Here is a 13,776-nt window from a genome sequence, read left to right as displayed (position 1 = left end):
TCTTGGCTGTCCATGGTATTCTCAGGAGTATTCCCAACACCAAAGTTCAAAGCATCAATACTCTTCCTATCCTGCTTTTTGAAAGTCCAACTTTCACTTCCATAGAGTGTCGCAGGGAATACCATGGCTTGCCTGATTCTGATCTTTGTACATATAGACATATTACAGCATTTGAATATCTTTTCCAAGGCCTTCATGGCTGTTCTACCAAGTGCTAATCTGTGGTTTATTTCTTGACTGTTTCTTCCTTTAGTGTTGAGGGTTGATCCTCAAAGGCAGAAGCTATCCACTTAAATTCATTTCAATGAACCAGTCAAGAAAACCTCCTTGTTGTGCCTATCACTGGAGGATATCTGGAAGTACCTTAAATGTTCCACATGGAACCCTAAAATTAAGAAAGGAAGAAGAAGGAAGAAGGGAAGAAGGGAAGAAGAAAGGCAGGAAGGCAGGAAGGCAGGAAGGCAGGAAGGGAGGAAGGGAGGAAGGGAGGAAGGGAGGAAGGGAGGAAGGGAGGAAGGGAGGAAGGCAGGCAGGCAGGCAGGCAGGAAGGAAGGAAGGAAGGAAGGAAGGAAGGAAGGAAGGAAGGAAGGAAGGAAGGAAGGAAGGAAGGAAGAACTACTTATAGATCCTATAGCATCATAGTTATGAGTTCCTGGTGAAAAACAATTCTCCCCTTATTATAAAACCCACATATAAGATAAACATAAAACATGCTTTACTTTACTTTTACAAACATCCCTGTCTCCTCCTGTGCTCTTAATAGGGGTTTCTTCTTTTTCCATTTGGGGTCAATAATTTTCTATTTCAGCATTCTGTTATAGCTAGTTTCTAAAGGATTCTCAAACCAAGACATGCTAATCTGTACCACACAGTGGAACTTTCACCATTTCCCAAGTCATTTTACAAGGAAATAGAGTTTTCTGATCCATTGGTAAAATTTAACAATGGTCCTGATTTCTAGAATTAGGGCAATTTTGTCATCTCAGACTTCCCAATTCTATTCTTCCAGGTATTTTCAAAACTGGTTAAGCATCAGTCACTTATTATGTCACCCAAAGTAGAGAAAGAAGTTGACTACTTACATGAAGAAAAATTGCCAGGTTTCTAATGGTTCAATGATAATTATGTCCCTCATGTATTACTGAAATCACTCTATTATTCTAGTAGGCCAAAACAGCAAAAGGTCTGTGCAGAAGGGAATAGGAAATCAAAAGCAATCTATATAAATATTTCTAGAGCCACAGAGAGGCAGGAAGGGGGAATGCTGACTCTGTCAGGTTCATTTCCACAAGTTCTCCCTCCTGTCTTATCTGCCAGAACTTATCTTTGAATGATAGACCCAGACATTTTCTGCATAATCAGAGAGTCATGAGGTTGCTCCTCCTGGTGTTCCTGGTGAACAAAAGAGCAACTCTGAGCTGTCCTGCAAGTGATGCCTTCCCTGTTCCACATGAGTGGTACCAGCCTGGTGACTTCATCATTGGTGGGATGGTATCTCATATTTTTTACAACTTTAACGAAATTCAATTTAAGGAACATTCTTCTCTAAAACCTTACCAGTTACCAAAGTAAGGGTTTTTGTTTTTTCTTCCCATGAATTTTCTCATCTTAGCTAGGTCTCAAAATATTGCTTATATGAGTAAATAACTGTTTGAGCATAAATGGAGGTGTTGGTAGATATTCTAAGCCTTCTTTGTATTTCAAAACTATCTGGTTGTGGGAGAAGAAATAATTTTCTTTCCATTGTGTTAAAGTCTCTCATGAAATACATGGAACTTTGGTGCAAGAAATCTTTTGAAAAACATTTAGTGAGCTTAAGGTAATTAAAAAGAAGTTCTGCATTATCACTCTTGACAAAACACAAAAACATTACATAAGCAATACTTGCTGAATCTGTTTGCAATCTATTTTGTGCTAAATTGATAGAAAATAAATGTGGTACCTTGAAAAAATATCCATAGTTTTATTTGTAGTAGTACATATTTTCTTGCAAATCATAGAAATAACTTATAAAAAGTACATTTGAATTCTGTAGAAATTATTTAATATTTTAGAAAAGCTATCATCTTCCTATTTCCATAAGAGCCAGAAATGTCTGTTATTCATATAGAAATGATTTTTTTACAAGAATTGTAAAATTACTTTTTCAATGGGTGTATTTAACCTATTGGCAGTGTGGTCCCAAAATTCTACCAGCACGTCCTTGCCTTGGCCTTTGCTGTGAAGGAGATCAATGAGGATTCCCAGATCTTACCTAACACCACTCTTGGGTTCCACATCTATGACAGTTACTACAATCCAAGGATGACCTATCGCACCACTTTGGACCTGCTTTTCAAATCCAAGGAATTTGTCCTGAACTACAAATGTGATCGCCATAAAAATCTCATGGCCATCGTTGGAGGACTTACGTCTGATACTTCATCCTATATGGCAGAAAGTATAAATGTCTACAAGATTCCACAGGTAGTTTGGGCAGAGAAATTTTGACTTCTTTTGTATTTAATATTAGAAATTAGTTTTTTGTCATGCAAGTTCAACTGAGTCCAACTTGCTCTCCCTTCTGCAATTTTTTCCCACAGCTCAATAAGTTGGCTCAAAGTAATCCAAGCTAAAAAATCACAATCTTTCTTTACAATTATAGATCAGAAAATTAAAATTAAAAAGATAAATTGAAGAACAAGAAAATTAAATTTATTTGAGAGGGTCAACTGACATCGTGTTTTTACTGACAGCCAGCTGCCGGCAATAGGTGGCAAGTCTCCTTCCTATGTCTTGTTTGGCTTCTGATCATAATAGTTAGTATAAAACTCAATTGTTTTGCCTTGGAATAGTTGGAGGATTGGTCTTGTATGGTCCTTTTGGAGATGTCTATTATCATTGCAGTAAAGGACATGCTTGACTGTTTCTATTTCTCCAGAATCTTATGGAGACAGTCTTTCATGGATAGGTATTTTATTATATTTGCCATAGAGAAGAGCAGAAGGTAATCCAATATGTCTAGCTCTGGAGAATTCTTTCCTTAGCCTGGGAAGAGTTCACATGCTCAGACAGTAGGTTTCCAGGTGTTCATGGTGATGAGCATTCTGGAACTCTATATTAAGAAGCAAAGTTTGGTTTATAATCCGGCTATATTCCAAAGTTGAGAACTATTTCACCTTGGGGTTTCAATTGCTTCTATATTTTCATCAGAACTGCCATGATATACATGTAATTTCAGTGTAGGGACACCTTAATTCAGGTTCCATCCAGCAATCATTTTTCCATATTTTTTGCCTTGATCCTCTGGAACAATGACCCTCCTTTTTCTTCTTTTTTCAGTTGACCTATGGCTCCTCTGCCCAGACTATTAAGTTAACTTCATTTTACTGCATGGTCCCAAATGAGAACCATCAGTACATTGGAGTTATACGACTTCTTCTCCATTTTGGATGGACATGGATTGGAGTCTTTACTTTGGATAGTAATAAGGCAGAACATTTCTTGCAGAAACTACAGCCATTGCTTTCCCAGAATGGCATCTGCTTAGCTTTCACACAAAAATTTCCACAACATGTTGATTTAGAAAACTTGGTAGAATTTCTTGATGTAATCCCAATTATTTTTAATAAATTGATAGATCAGAGAGCAAATGCTTTTCCTGTTTATGGTGAATCATTTACTATTGTGTGGCTCAGAACTGTTATGTTTCTACATAATCCTGAAAATAAAGAGAGTGCATCATTTGGAAAGGTTTGGATCCTGATGAACCCAATTGATTTCATACTGACAGGACTTCAAAGGGGTTGGGATCTCCAGATGTTCAGTGGGGCTCTGTCCTTTACTGTTCATTCAAGAGACATTCATGGATTCAAAGAATTTCTTCAAGTCATCAAACCTTCAACCCACAAAGACGGATTTCTTCAAGAATTTTGGGGACAAGGGTTTGACTGTTCATTGTCAAATGCAGAATCACCCTCAATGATGAGTGAAACCTGCAGTGGAGAAGAGAATTTGGAGAATCTTCCTGGGCCTCTATTTGAGTTGCAGATGACTGGCGAAAGTTACAGTATTTACAATGCTGTTCATGCATTGGCACATTCTTTGCAGAAGACAGTGAGATCACAATCCAAACAGAATCTTGAAAGGTTTGAATTTCCCAATCTGCATCCTTGGCAGGTAACCTCTTTTTCACTGAATAGTCATTCTGATACACATCTTAATATGGTTTGTTTGCCCTGGACTATGGCCAAATATCAATATAGATACTGAGGCAACAAAGTAACAGTGTAGGATGTCATTTTATGGTATAGAATAAAAAAGGATGGAAAATAACTATGTCTTTGCAAATTTGAGTCTGGTCAATGGGATTGATATATCACCCTTGATTCCATAAAGAACCATTTCATCTCCACATAGAATTGGCCTATCTTGTAAGTTCCTTCAGCCTGGTTCCAAGAAGAATTCAGTGATGATGTGTCAGAAGGCAATATTTCTTTGCTTTTTGCCCAACATGCTTCCCTGAGATTGGGGGATTTTTATACTTATGGTAAACTTCCAGGAGAATTACTGAGCTTGATGCTTTAAACTATTTGTAATCATTAATTAATAAAATAAAAGTGAGTTGCATATCTAAATTCTTGATAGTTCTTTGTGGGTTGACATTTTGTTCCTCAATATTTCAAGCCAGGAAATGTTCTTTGGTCTCCCACAAAGCAGGATTAAAAGAAAGGGAAATGTTAATACTTTGATCCTGGTTGCGTTGTGGTTTTTTTGACTCCCTGTTTCTTATCGTCCTTCAAATAGCTCCACAAGTTTCTTCAAGGGATTTCTTTTAACAACTCAGTTGGAGAAAGAGTCTTCTTTAAAGACAACAGAGAAGGTCCAGGTGGCTTTGACATCCTCAACATAATCACTTTTCCAAACAGATCCTTTCAGAGAGTTAAAATTGGAAAGTTAGATCCCAGTGCTCCAAAAGGGAAAGAATTTTTCATAGATGAAGACTTGATTGTCTGGCACCCAGCTTTTAACCAGGTATGGACTCATTGAACGGGCTACACATTGATCCATTATGATCCCATGAAGATGTATTTTTCTGTTAAACCATACTGAACATGGTGTTTTCACAAATCTAATTTCTGTTTTTGAGACAAAAAAAGGGCATATGATGTACAAATGTTGTCCATGATTAAGCTTTTACCAAATTGACAAAATTACATTACAATGTAAAAGTGAGATTTTCATATTGGGTTGCAATTCCATTTGAAATCATCTCAGTTGCACAGTTTCATAACATTGTCATAATGCACATTTATTTACTCACCCTGCCCTTCTTCAACCAGGCCCTTTTGCACATCCTTCTAATGTCAACATCTTTTTAAAATCTACTATAAATCCAACTAGATAAAATTCATTAGCCATTTTGGAACTCAAGAACTCTTTCCTCTCAGAAAGGAGGAAAATTAGGAACTCTTTTAAATATCTCCCTTTGCAAAATCTTTCATGTTTATGACCAGGTTCTTCCACTTTCTCTGTGTAATGACCATTGTTCCCTTGGATACTGGAAGAGAAGTATTGAAGGAAAACAATTCTGTTGCTATGACTGTGTTCCATGCCCAGAAGGGAAGATTTCAAATCAAAATGGTAGGTTAGACATTCCACCATAGAATTTTTCATTCTATAGACTTAAGCAAACTGTAATACACTACCTTAGGATGCATGTAACTAGTAGTTTTACTAGTTCTTCTGGGTGAATATTCATTTCCCTACCTGTGGATCAAAATTTGTTGTTCAGGAGTCAGAGTTTACCCATAAAATTTCTGCAGGTAGTGTTTCCTATAGAGGCACAAAATACATATGCATTGAGCCATAGATCTTATATGATCACCTGATCTACATCTTTTTATTTATTTTTCACATTTTCAAATTCATTTGCATTTGGTGTTCTTTTTCCTAAGATAGTTCACTCAGTAACCAAATGTAGTGATTTTTTTAAAATTCGCAATATATTAAGCATTTTTTTAAAAAAATGGATAGTACTTTCTTCTCCCTATGATGTCTTCTCCATAATTTGTGATAACAACGTATTCATTGGAAGTCCGGCTAAGCAATGTCTGACCTAACAAATATTTGAATGGGAGATGACCAGCTAAATACAATTTAATCTGTGGGGTAGACTAGGAATTAAAGAAAAACTGTGCTGGAAAAAGACAAGGTCAAAGTACCTTCTTCTTTCCCCAAAAAAGCATATGAACATATTATTTTAGTCTATGGGCATCAAAAACATCTTTATCTTTCCTTTCCTTTCCTTTCCTTTCCTTTCCTTTCCTTTCCTTTCCTTTCCTTTCCTTTCCTTTCCTTTCCTTTCCTTTCCTTTCCTTTCCTTTCCTTTCCTTTCCGGCCCACATTACAGTATGATTTGAGGACCATTAATCTCCTTTTTTCAAGGTGGGATAGAAATTAGGAGAATCAGGTTAAACTTCTCCTTTAAGTTTAAATCAATAATGATACTGTACAGTTCAACAAACAACCTTTTGATTGGCTCAAATCAGTTTACCTGTGAATAAGTGCTGACTTTTTTTCCACTTGATCTGCCATTTTCTGTGCCTTACCTTTAATGAAATCCTGAAAATAACTATAAAACAAATAAGCTTCAGCAGACAAAGGAAGATTTATAAATGGATCAGATGTTCTATCATCAAGGGGACATAGCATGGGTGTTTGTAGAACCAACTAGTATTCTACACATAGAACACAGAAAGATCATAAAACTCAGGATAAAATACACATATCAGACTACTACACCTTTCTTATCTTGACAGGAAAATTAGGTGATTATTTTTGCTTTTGCTTCATTTTTCCTCTGTTTTTTCCAGATAAAAAGACTGATCTTTCCTTAGCTAACTCACTCTTTAGGAAGGAGGAAACTTAAAACAGTTTAAAGGGACTATATTGGATTGCACCACAGAGTCAGTACTTCTGCTTCTCTTACTAAAGTCTTATGTCCATCATCACATTTTTCCTCTCTGTGTTTTGGAAAAATGGAAAAAGTCCAAATTGTCTATATTGTAATAAATTTCAAAAAATTGGAAAATTTAAAAAGGGCTGTATTTCAAAGAATAATTGCCCTTTACATTTTACTTTATTTCATGCCATTCCTGAATGATACCATTGAGGAAAAACTGCATTTTCATATAAACATGATCAAACTGGTAAACAGTTTATTATTATAAAACTATCAAACTGGCAATCAGTCAAAAGAACTCAAAATTAAAAACAGTTGCCAGCCACTCATAAAGTAATTTTCAAACATATGGAATGGATGGATGACAAATTCCTTGACTTTTCTTCCAGATATGGATGACTGTTTGGAATGTTCAGAAGATCATTATCCAAATAAAGAAAAGAAAGGATGTATCCTGAAACCGGTGGTCTTTCTAACTTTGGAAGAAACTTTAGGAATTGGTTTAGCCTTCACTGCTCTTTGTTTCTTCTTTGTGACATCTTGGATACTTGGAACTTTTATTAAACACAGGGATACTCCCATTGTTAAAGCCAACAACCGGGCCCTCACCTACACCCTCCTTGTCTCTCTTCTGCTCTGTTTCCTCTCCTCTTTCTTCTTCCTCAGCCAACCTGGACAAGTCACCTGCCTTCTCCGACAATCCACTTTTGGCATCACCTTCTCAGTGGCCATTTCGAGTGTCCTGGCCAAAACCATCACTGTGGTGGTTGCTTTCATGGCCACGAAACCAGGATCTCATATGAGGAAATGGGTGGGGAAAAGATTGGCCTTGACTACTGTCCTTTCCTGCTCTCTCGTCCAAGTATGTATTTGTGCTCTTTGGTTGTCAACATCTCCCCCATTCCCCGAGTTAGACATTTACTCAGAAGCCAAAGAAATGATTTTACAATGCAATGAGGGGTCATCCTCCTTCTTCTACTGCGTCCTGGGCTACATGGGTATCTTGGCCCTCACCAGCTTTATTGTGGCCTTTCTTTCCCGTAAATTGCCTGACAGCTTTAATGAAGCCAAGTTCATCACCTTCAGCATGTTGGCCTTCTGCAGTGTGTGGGTCTCCTTTTTTCCAGCCTATCTGAGCACAAGAGGAAAAGCCATGGTAGCCGTGGAGGTCTTCTCCATCCTGTCCTCCAGCACTGCATTAGTAGGATGCATCTTTTTGCCAAAATGCTTCATCATTGTTTTCAGGCCAGAGCTAAACCACAGGGAGCAACTAATAAAGAGGAATTAGTACATCATTTGATCTTTCTCACTCTGAGAAATTGCTGACAAAACAGAAGAGAAAGACTGTTTGCTGTCTACGGGAAACATACAGAAGTTGTTTTTTCTGTCAAAGGAGGGTTTATGGAGGATTATGATTATATTATTAAGATTTGTAATATTTAATTAACATTTTATGAAGATGTATTCACACAGTATCTTAAGGTATCAGTTTTGGATTGTTTAGGGTTCTTTGAAATGTAAAATTTAGAGAGTTTCTGAAACTAGTACATATAACTTTATTTAAAAGAAAGTTTCATGCTGGGTCTTAATCACTCACTTTCTATCCATCATTCTACTTTCACTGTAACCTATTGTCAGTTTTTAATAATACTGAAACGTTAGTGAAATGAAATGAAATGAAATGTATTCTTCCTTCTCCCTCCTTCTTTATATGAAGTGTATGTGACATTTGGCATGAAAAGCCAAGGTAAAATTTGACCCAAAATACTACCACCAAGATGAAATTACCTAGGGAAAAATTATGAGCGTTTGTATCTTTGTATCTGTATATGAATTGTTTTCATCATGTCATTTCATTATTTATGTTTGTGTGAGTGTGTGTGTGTCTGCATGTGTGCATGTACATACACACATACACACACATACCCTGACTGAAGTTTAGGTTTCTCTTGATGAGAGTGGGCACAGAATTTTTCCATGGAATAGTGGAAAAACATGATCTAAGCAGGTATTGGGTTCTGTTGCTTTTTGGAAGAACAACCCTGAAAGCCCTCTTCCCCAAAACCATAATGAGCTCAAGGTTGCTGTGATTGTGTAGGAAAATGGTCTGCCATCCCTATGCCAGCCAGTGAGTATGTGCACCCAGAGATACCAGATGAGAGGAAAGGAGAAACTCACACAGATGCAATATTTTACTTCCCTGAAGACAGGAAAATACAGACACCAATGTCAGGCCAGCTCTGTGACTTAAACCATGTGTACCACACTTTGTTAGGCTTCAAAAATCAGAACAGGATTTCACTGTTGGGCAGGATTTCAGTAATCAAAATTAATGTATTGCCTAGGATATTATTTTTGTTCCAAAGGATACCTGTGATGACAACTGATCTCCCATTTAGGCAGTGGTATAATGATACCTCTAGATTTGTGTGGCAGGGTAAAAAAATGAAGAATTAAGCTTAAACTATTACAAGATGCAAAAGAGAGAGCAGGTTTAGGCCCTCTGAATTTAAAAGTCTATTTTGCAGCTTGTTGTTTGGCTTGGATGAAAGAATGGATGAGTCTGAGAAACAGAAGGTTACTGGAACAAGAGGAACATGATTTAAGATTTGGGTGGCATGGCTATTTATGGTATGATAAAGTTAAAATTAATGTAGATTTTAGAAACCATTTTATTAAATGTGCCATCCTGACAGTATGGAACAGATATAAATTTAGGTTGTCCCTAAAAGTTCCTTTGTGGCTGTCTCCACAAGAAGCTTTTGATAGAAGAGAAATCACAATGAAACATAAATAGTTAACTTATGGTGATGTACTGGAATTTTCTCAAAGGAATTTTAAATTGAAAACAAGAGAGGATTTGTTAGCAGAGGGATATTCATGTCAATGGTTTTCTTATCTTGAAGTACAAGAAAGGTTTAAAATAGATAAAAAGGTTTATAGTTTTGAAGATACCAAGACTCAATTTGAAATAGAATTACGGACTAATGACAAACATGTAATTGCAAAGATGTATTAATTTCTATTGACATTTGTAACAGAAGATGAACAAGTTAAAGAGTATATGGTAAAATGGGCTAAACATTTTGGTTATAATATACAATTGGAACAATGGGAAAATATGTAGCAGAAAGGACTAAAATTTATACTGTTATAATTTAAATAATTTTTTTACACAATGATGTATCGCTGGTATTTCTCACCAGAAAAACTAAAATGTATAAAGGTACGTCAAATGTATGTTGGAAATGTGAACAACATGAAGGAACATTTTATATCTTTGGTGGACTTGTAAAAATGCTAAAAAATTTGGACTGAGATTCATATCTGTATACAGAAGATTTTGAAGATCAATATATAGTCAAAACCAGAGACCTTCCTTTTAGGTTTGATGGGCAGACAGTTGGAAAAAATTCACGGAACTTTATTTTTATATATAATAACAGCAGCAAGGCTTTTACATGCACACAGATGGAAAGACAAGATATTATCTATGGTGGAAGAATGGATGGTGAAAGTGATGGAGTCAACAGAGATGACGAAATTGACGGCATTGATTCGTGATAAGACATTGTGTAATTTTAATACTATCTGGAAACCTTTTTTGGACTTTTGTGAGTTACTGAAAAAAATGAAGTTCTGTTGTATGTATTTGATGATTAGAAATAATATGGATTAATAGAAATAATGGAAGTTGTTTTTTAAACTTAGAATAAGAGTTGTTGTTGTTGTTGCTGCTTAGTTGTTAAGTCGTGTCCGACTCTTCGTGACCCCATGAACCATATTGCGCCAGGCCTTCCTGTCCTTCACTGCCTCCCTGAGTTGGCTCAGTTTCATGCTCATTGCTTCAGTGATGCTATCTAACCATCTCATCCTCTGCCGTCCTCTTCTCCTTTTGCCTTCAATCTTTCCCAGGATCAGGGTCTTCTCCAAAGACATCTCTCTTTGCATTAGGTGACCAAAGTATCTGAGCTTGAGCTTCATTATCGATCCTTCCAATGAGCAATCAGGGTTGATTTCCTTTAAGATTGACTGGTTTGACCTCCTAGCAGTCCAGGGGACTCTTAAGAGTCTTCTCCAGCACCACAGTTCAAAAGCATCAATCCTTCAGCGCTCAACCTTCTTTATGGTCCAATCTGAGTAAACTCTTTCTTCCTTTCAGCACACACAGCACGTACAGTTTATTATTGATTAGCCATTATGCCTTATCAGGATATGGAATATAAAACATAAAGCATTAATAAAAACATATACCGTATTTAACATAGGATAAGAGAAACAAATTAAAATTAAAAAAGAAAGACAAAAAGATGCAAATCATATTTATGTATCACCCCTACAATATATCCTGATCAGATCGACATATGCAGATTTACTGTATTCTTTTTTTGAAAAAAAGGGGTGTATTACATGTAATTTTTGAATTCTGATCGCACATGAAATATGCTGTTTTAATATTAGGATCCCAATAGGTCATTCGTCTAATGTGCAGTCTAAAATACTGATCCCTCTCTTTTTTATACAGTTGATATTCAAATAATATATGTGTTACGTCTTCTATCTCTGGAGTTCCGCAAATAAAAGTGTGTTCCTTATAAGGGACTTGGTTAAATCTTCCATATTTAACTATTGTGTCCAACTGTTCAACTCTCACTCAAGTACATGCCACCCTAAGATATTTGGACATTTCTGTATTTAAATATTTGGCAATTTGGAAGGTGGGTATATAACAGCTGAGCCATTTCAGTGAGCCATCCTTACTAAGGGTGGCTATATCTTTCTGTGCTTCCATATCCAAGATTCTTTGTGCGGTAATCTTTTTCGCTAGTTCTCTGGAAACAATGGGATATGGGACAGGGAGACCACAGCTCCTAATGTAATTTGCCAATTGGGCTATCCAAGAAGTCTGTAATTGAGAGTTTGTCTGTTCTAACAGACACAATTTTGGGAGTCTGTCTGTTTCCATAGCATTGATTTTGCACCAATAATTATAAGCCCTTGTTTTAGACAAAGAACAGATTGTATGGATTCCCAATTCGGCTCTAACTCCAGCAGGTGAAGTTCTTTTATCCACACCCAGGTTACTTCTCAGATGCTCCGATTGCATTTGTTCTGATACTGATATGTGTTTTAAACTTCGGCACCATATAAGAGCATGGGAGTAACCTTGGTCTTGCATACTGTGATAATTGGGGCTAAGGAGCCTGGATAGCTATGATTTATTAATCTGACCAGTAAGCTCATACGTGCCCTTGCTTTAAGTGAGCTCCTTTGATGATGAGGAAGCCAAGATCCAGTCTCAGAGAAGACTACCCCTAGGTAAGGGAAGGTATTAACTTGCTCTATTGTCATAGCCATCTATGGTTATGATGTTATTTTCCAAAGACCATAATTTTTGACTTTGATTGATTAATGATTAGAGAATTATTATGAAAGTAGGATCCAAGTCTTCTTAACAGCATATGCACCCCAACTTGCAAATATGATAGTAAAATCATATCATCAGCATATAGCAAGGGGTAACAATACGTATATTGTACACTATGTGTAGTGTACAATACATGCCTTGGGCATATGTACTTCAGGATCCTTCATTAGTCCTGGTAAGTCATTAACATATAGGCTAAATATCAAAGCTGCAAGTATGCACCCTTGTCTTTCCCCTTTATAAATATCAGTGCTTGTCATGGCTCCATTAATCCCAAACCACACTCTCAAACTAGGGTTTGTATAAAGGGCTTTGATCAACATCAGCAGTCTGGGTTCCATTTTGAGGACAGTCAATTTCCTCCATAATATTTCTCTTTTTACTGTGTCAAAAGCTGCACTAAGATCTATAAAGGCAGCAAACAGTTGTTTCCCCTTACTGATGTATTCTGTAACTAGATGGTTCAAGACAAAGCAATTATCAGTAGTAGAGCAATTCTGTCTAAAGCTGGCTTGTTCTTCCATGACAATACACTTTTTGTCTACCCTATTCTCAACTCAACTCAAGAAGAACCTAGCATATATTTTAGCCACAATATCTATGAGACTAACAGGCCTGTAATTGATAGGGTCCTTTTTATTCCCTTTTTTTTGTATATAGGAACTACTATGGCCAGCTTCCATCCAGCTGGGATATGGCAGCTATTATTTATGTGGGTAAATAAACCTGCCAATAGAAGGCCCCACTGATCAGGATACTTTTTTAATAGCTCAGCTGGTAGAAAGTCCTCCGTGGGGGCTTTATTGCTCTTCAAGCCTTTTATGACAGATTTGATCTCATTTTCTAATACTGGTGGCCAAATGGGTGAGGCTTCAGTAAGGGATAAATCACTACTTAGAAACTGTTTCTCAACAGGTTCTGAAAGAACAAACAGGTCTTGATAGTAGTTTTCCCATTCCTCAGCAGAGATTGGTATATCAAAGGTGAATCTCTGTTCTTTCAGCATTCTGGCTGCAGAATACCAAAATGTAGCCCAATTATGACTTTTTGCTCAGAGTCAAGTCCTGACCTAATTGAGGCTGCATAGCTCTTTTCCTGTGATTTAATGAGGTTCTTATGTTCGCTTTTTAGAGACAGCATCTTTAGTTGTATATGTAGAGAGAGGTGCCTTTGTGCAAGTCTCTTAGTTTATGAGACCCTAACCAATCCAAAGCCGATACCCTATGATACTGCGTTAAATATATGTTCATAAAATGCGAATTAGCTTTTTAGTATATTTATGCAGTGGTTTATGGATTGAAAGTACAAAAACCATGGAAGTGGCAGCTGCAACCATTGGACAGCCTTTGAGTCAATGTATCAAATCTCCTGATAGTAACCAAGAAAGCTAGATTCTCCAAGCCTT

At 36.8% G+C, this 13,776-nt stretch overlaps 1 protein-coding gene across 1 annotated transcript; it reads left to right on the top strand.

The window, feature by feature from the left end:
- The first annotated feature begins 1,368 nt into the window (after positions 1-1,368).
- Positions 1,369-8,231, top strand: LOC148215370 (vomeronasal type-2 receptor 26-like). Its single transcript, XM_088143634.1, has 6 exons — positions 1,369-1,568; positions 2,175-2,466; positions 3,322-4,158; positions 4,786-5,013; positions 5,496-5,633; positions 7,344-8,231. The coding sequence occupies exons 1-6, from the start codon at positions 1,369-1,371 to the stop codon at positions 8,229-8,231; spliced, it is 2,583 nt and encodes an 860-aa protein (XP_087999760.1).
- The last annotated feature ends 5,545 nt before the right edge of the window (positions 8,232-13,776 follow it).

The sequence above is a fragment of the Python bivittatus genome, unplaced genomic scaffold, assembly GCF_059951505.1.
Source record: "Python bivittatus isolate LINGU-HERP-01145 unplaced genomic scaffold, Pbiv_v1 ctg000360_np1212, whole genome shotgun sequence".
Taxonomy (NCBI): domain Eukaryota; kingdom Metazoa; phylum Chordata; class Lepidosauria; order Squamata; family Pythonidae; genus Python; species Python bivittatus.
Note: the sequence above shows the minus strand (reverse complement) of the source record. Positions and strands in the feature narration are given on the sequence as shown.

Excerpts from the sequence above, each read along its gene's own strand:
- LOC148215370 (XM_088143634.1), top strand. The coding sequence starts at position 1,369 with ATGAGGTTGCTCCTCCTGGTGTTCCTGGTGAACAAAAGAGCAACTCTG. Across the intron at positions 1,569-2,174 it reads AAACCTTACCAGTTACCAAA|TGTGGTCCCAAAATTCTACC; the intron begins GTAAGGGTTTTT and ends ACCTATTGGCAG. Across the intron at positions 5,634-7,343 it reads ATCAAAATGGTAGGTTAGAC|TGTTTGGAATGTTCAGAAGA; the intron begins ATTCCACCATAG and ends GATATGGATGAC.